Source organism: Dermacentor silvarum, chromosome 9 (genome assembly GCF_013339745.2).
Source record: "Dermacentor silvarum isolate Dsil-2018 chromosome 9, BIME_Dsil_1.4, whole genome shotgun sequence".
NCBI classification, from domain to species: Eukaryota; Metazoa; Arthropoda; class Arachnida; order Ixodida; family Ixodidae; genus Dermacentor; species Dermacentor silvarum.
In genome coordinates, this window is record NC_051162.1 from 55,986,523 (window position 1) to 55,992,522 (window position 6,000).

Here is a 6,000-nt window from a genome sequence, read left to right on the forward strand (position 1 = left end):
TTTTCTCCTCCGAGAGCGAGTCACACGTTCGGCTTGCGCGCTTGTCCTCCACCTCTGAGTGCGGGGAACGCCGGATCTGCCCGACTCTGCTTCGGGGGATGGAGGGGACCAGTCGAAGATACCATTAGTAACGCGAATAATGCCTTCAGCGCGGATGTTCTTTGGGAGCACTGGCATAAAAATTACTCAAGGCCGCAATGACAGCAAATACGAAATGTGCGCTTAGAGCGCGTTTTTTAGTCACTGAATGATGAAACATTTATTAAGGAGTAAATGAATTCGTACTAGCAATTCCCGTATGCCGCAGTAATAGTCACTCCATCCAGCGGCCGTGCTCCCGATATGATGGTGACCTGAGCACTGGTGGGCGGTGTGATGATAGTTGTCCGTGACGGGCTTATCTGTATAGCAACAGAGCGCTTTCATCGCCTCTTGAATTAGTACGAACGCATATACGTGCCAGGCACAGGGACTTCTTCATTTTCGTGTGTTACCAATCGCCCATCTAACACATCTAATGTGTTAGATGTTACACTAATCTAACACATTTTGTTCAGACATTCATGATGCGTTCAGTAGTCTAACCATAAGATTTACTTTGTATCCGTTATTCCTCCTAGGCGACTTTAACTACCCTACTATTAATTGTTGTACTGATTTTCTGTCAGTAGTCTGTAGCTCTTTCGAGTGCTCATCTTTCATCAACATTTGTCTGAACTTCAACTTAATGTAGCTTGCCCCTGAACCAACTCGGTGCACAGTACATTCTGCTAACATCTTGGACTTACTTTTCTCTACAGCAACCCACCTTGATTCCAGTATAAATTACTTGCCAGGTCTAAGCGATTATTGTACCATGCAGTTTGTCATACGCACTTCTTTGCCGTCTGTTAAATCACCCGAACAAATTCGCGATTATAAAAATGCTGACTTTTGTTCTGTCAACCAAGCGCTATAATTGCTCATCACTGACTAATTTACTAACTTCCAACTCAAAAATCGTTAAGAAAATTGGTGCTTATTCAAAGGGAAAGTGTTCTCACTCATTAATCAATTCATTCCAATTAGACGCATCACCTCTAACTCGCAGGTAGCATGGTTCAATTCACGTCTTAAGCGTCGAGTAAACAAAAGATCCAGAGCCCTTCCACTACTGTGAAGATGCTTCTTCTTCTTATTTCTGTGGTTTTACGTGCCAAAACCAGTTCTGATTATGAGGCACGCCGTAGTGGAGGGCTCGGGATTAATTTTGACCACCTGGGGTTCTTTAACGTGCACTACAACGCAAGAACACGGGCGTTTTTGCATTTCGCCTCCATCGAAATGCGGCCGCCGCGGCCGGGAATCGATCCCGCGACCTCGTGCTCAGCAGCGCAACGCCTTAGCTGACTGAGCCACCCTGGCGGGTTACTGTGAACATGGAAACCAGCGAAGCTGTGACGAGGGTGGGTCTGCTGTAGTGAATACTGCTATAGTGAATTTATGTATTATCATTATTGATTATATTGAGCGTATTGGGCATGTTTGTCAACGAGCAAGGACACCGGCGTCTTGGTTTCGCCCGGCGCTATGACCAAGTAGTGCGTTTGCGGTGCCAAGTCCGCCCCATCGTCACGTACTAGCGTATGAGCCACATCGTGCATAGGCGCGGTACATTGCACGGCAGCGTCAGGATCCTGTGAGATCTCTGCCGCTCCTGCTCTCGGTGGCTCATACCCACATATCCAACGCTGGTATGAGCCGCACGTGATTTCTTTCTTACATTCCTTCTTTTTTTCTCTCTCTTTCTTTATTTCTTTCTGTCCTTCCTTCTTTGTTTCTTTGTTTCTTGTTCCTGGCTCATACCCGTATATCCCTGGCTCACACCCTCATATCGAAGGCGGGTATGCGCCACACGTGATTTTATTATCGTTAATCGTGACATAAGTGATGAGCATGTGATTTTTGATGTCATGACCTATCAGTCATGCTAGTCATACATTAGTAACCTTCCATGCCAATTTTACTAATATACCAAGTGAACGAGACGCGAGTTTTCGGCAGATCTTGTTTTTGTGCGTGACCACGACGGCATGACATCACATTAGACGCCGATAGCTCGGGCCCCTAAAGTGCTTCGCACTTAAAAAAAAAAAACAATAACGCTGCAAATATCGTGTCCCTCCCAGCATGTTTACGCCCGAACATGAGCAGGTTACAAAAGAGCAAATATCACTTAATTGCTTACATATTTTGGGACACAGCGAACAAGATCGAAGAAAATCGTGTGATTAGAACTTTATTCCGCTTTTTTCCTTGAATGTACCAGGCATGAAGCAGCTCATCGCGCTGGGATACTCGGAGCCTTTCCGCAAGTACGACGCGCGCATCTTCGAACCGGACTTCCCAGGCTGCGAGCCGTACGCGCCGTACTCGGACGAACACCTGGCGTGCATCGCTCGCACCTACACGGCTACCATCTACCATCCCAGCGGGACGTGCCGCATGGGACGTCCGGAGCTTCCCACTACGGTCGTAGACCCGCAACTCAGGTACGATGAAGTCCCCGCTACGATCGATGTTGTTCAGTGGCAATATCGTATTTCAACGTTCGAGGTTGTAAGTGGGACTTCTGATAGATGCCGCATTTCAGTAGAAGCTAAATGCAATAGCACCAAACTCCAAAACAAGCTGGTACCCTTTTGGACATATCTCGTTTCACTAAATTATAACCTTCATGAACAAGGCGTAAACATAACTTATGTATTACTGTACGCCCCGGTACTTTCCAATCAGGCACGACATGCCCTATTTTCTGCACGCCGAACTGGTTTTGGCGCGTTGGTTCTTGACGAGTCGGTTTAGGCAAGACGCATATGCAGAAACTGAAGCGCAGTTCGCTGTATGAAAGTCTGTTCTCGGGGCTCGTTACTTTTTCGGTCACCAAAGGCAGCAAGATGACCTGTGCTAACCTTAAAAGGCAGTCGCATAGACTAGGGATGAAATGTGGAGGTCATGATGTGCTAAGAGAACTGCGGGCGAAGTAACGTACAGACAATGAGATGTACCTATAAAACCGCAAAAGTTAGCAACCACAACACTGGCGTACTGGGCGTGGTACCTTGCTATTTCGAAGAACAAGCTTTGGCTCTGCAGCTGATATCACTCTGCATGGGGTGCGGAATACGGCGATGATGACACATGCAAATAGAGGTATTTGCGTTTAATCTATTTGAGAGAAATCACAAGAGCTTCTCTTGGCTGTTTATCTATAGTGAATTTATTGATGGCAAATTTTGATGAGACATCACATTGGGCCTTGGATATGTGTAGATGACGCTGTTTAACAGAAGCCATGTACACCTGTGCATAAAGGTCGCGCAATGAAGGCGTGTTAATTTACGAGCCACAGCAAGGGGCTGTTGCTTTTATGGGCTTAATTAGACCACTGTTTCTCAGTGTCCTCTAGTCATTTTATTAAAAAAATCCAAAACAATACTTCCCTCACTCTATAGCACTGAGATACCACGTTTATCACGGAGTACGCCTTGTCATAAGTGGTGGAGAGTGTCCGATGCAGATCTCCGAAGCACATCGAAAGGGCGTCTGAACGGCTCCCCCCCCCCCTCCCCCTCATGGGAGATGCTAGGAAATGTATACGAAAAGATGCAATAAGGATTACTCGTCAGGTAGAAGTCCTAAGAGTCCTAGGTAATAAGGAATCCTAGGTCTAAGAGCTTATTACGCTGGAACCATATAAGAGAACCAATGACGCACTGTGCCATTAAAGATTGGCAGGATGAATAATTTCTATTTTTCTTTCGGACACTCTCTTTCGCAGGGTCAAAGGCGTCCTCGGCCTGCGGGTCGTGGATGCCTCCGTGTTTCCCGAGATCCCGTCGGGCAACACCAATGCCCCGGTCATCATGGTAGCCGAGAAGGCGTCCGATATGATTCGTCACTCTAGGCGGGTCACGTGGGGTACTAATTATTTGAACTGGTGGCTTTCGACGCGCAAGTGATTACAAACTTGTGTCGTTACTTTAAAGCGAGGCGTGAGGTGGATACAAAGTCCTTCTGCAGCCTTTCTGCAATCACCATTGTGCGTACTTTAAAGGTTCGTGTGCGTACTGTGTCATATGATTTGTCGAGAGGGGTCAGCCTTCGTTTGGTACCCGAGAGGAAGCGCACAGGAAAGGTAAATGTGAACTTACGCCCCTCGTCAGAAATGACACGTGTTGTTTCATGTTTACAAGAAAACTCAAGTCATAAATGCTTAGCAAACTTGTTGTGTGCCACAAACGCTGGATGAAGGAGATCGATGCAGGATGTGCGTGAACTGATACCCATTTTCATATGCCTTGAATATGTACCACAATGTATGATATCAGCTAGACTAAGCTAGACTGCGTGTTGGTTCGTTTATAGAAAATATTGTGCTGGAAGTGTCTCTTGAAATATATCTATATTGACGTGCTCCGATAAATATGTCACAATTGTTTAGGGCTCAGTTATTTCAGCCCAAGATCACAGCGTTGTTCATTTAAATGAAACAGTGTTTCGTATTTTCTTTCGGGAACATACTTTGTGGCTATACCAAAGCCCCTCCTTAGATGTAACTGTTAAAACACGCCCATAGCTATCACTGATGTGCCTCCTCCAAGTGTGCATCCAAAGCGCAAACGCAAAACCATTTGTGCAATGGAACTATGGCCTTATTGAGCGCATTCTAAGACATTGGCCAATGCTTAGTTAACTCGAGGCTAGCATATTTCTGATTTTTCTCAAACAGCCCACAATACCCGGGACGCGAGAGCTGTTTACTCAGATGTGCTGCAACAGTGACCTGCTACATACGAGAAGTTACTGTACGTAGAGCGGTAGCATAGGTACAATGCGTTGAACGAAATAGCAGGCGCACAAGGCACTGACACAAGAGGACTGAGAAGGGCGACACAAAAGGCGGTGCTGGGGAATCCTTCTTTTTCTTGTGTTCGTGCTTTTTACTCTTGCCTTTCTGTATCAAGGCCTATACCGAGTTGCTCAGATTACTGTCCTTTACAAGAACAAGTTTCTGTACCTTTGGAGTGTGTCTGTGTGTATCATCTGCTATTACGTAATTGTCCGTTTCGTGTTCCTTAAAAACTACAGTGCCATAATAAAACACTGAAGACTGCCTTCACGTGGTAGTCCTTGACCAAGTGGTGGCTTCGCTACAGGTGAATACAACCAGTGAGTCATTGGCATGACCACGTGTGTCCACACTGCGTCCGCGTATGCCGTTATATCGCCGACACAAAGCCGAGTGCCCCGCGTTCTGGCGCCAGGGCGGAAAGGGAACATATGAAATGGAATGGTTTCCGAAAACTTACTCGACACTCACGGTAACATTATTCACTGGAAGTTGACATGTATCTTCTGCTGTCTGACAAAACCCAGAAATACCAAGAAGGCATTCCGGTTTATGGAGTGAGGAGTAGGTGCAATTAGGCACTATGGCGAAATGCCTTTGCGTCACAATCGGGAACTCGCGCACTGAGAGTGGCGGCGTGTAGCGCTTCTTAAAGTGCGCCCATGCTATCGTCCGGAAGGCAACAGCCTTCCCCCCCCCCCCCCCCCCCCAACCCCAGCTTCTCCATTCTATGTCACAATAAAACGTCATACGGTGAAATACGAGAATTCAGCGAAATGCATGACGAACAGAAGACGCACACATGAGACGCCCTGAGAAACAGGCGACTGGTCTCGTTCGTACTGAAACTTGCCATCAGCAAATTATTTGATGGACACTTGGTAAGATCGTATTCTTGGATAACGCGCATGTAACAGCTGGACACACGATGATACACCCGTTCGAATTATTTTATTGGGGTCATGTTGCACACGCGCCTGAATCTACCATAATTGTTAACATAATTGTTATTCTCAATAAAATGTTGCTATCAGACATCTATTTTGTGTGGGCCTCTTCTTGAGCATGTGGTATTTTTGCACACCATTTTCGAATTGTGTTAGTAGCAT

At 46.3% G+C, this 6,000-nt stretch overlaps 1 protein-coding gene across 1 annotated transcript in view; it reads left to right on the forward strand.

Annotated features, from left to right (window-relative positions):
- The window catches only part of LOC119465258 (glucose dehydrogenase [FAD, quinone]-like), a 61,357-nt gene extending 55,702 nt beyond the window's left edge, over positions 1–5,655 (forward strand). The window contains exons 10-11 of the mRNA XM_037726055.2: positions 2,309–2,531; positions 3,821–5,655. Coding sequence (XP_037581983.1) covers positions 2,309–2,531; positions 3,821–4,001 — 404 coding nt within the window. The 3' untranslated portion in view covers positions 4,002–5,655. The remainder of the gene's footprint in view (positions 1–2,308; positions 2,532–3,820) is intronic.
- The last annotated feature ends 345 nt before the right edge of the window (positions 5,656–6,000 follow it).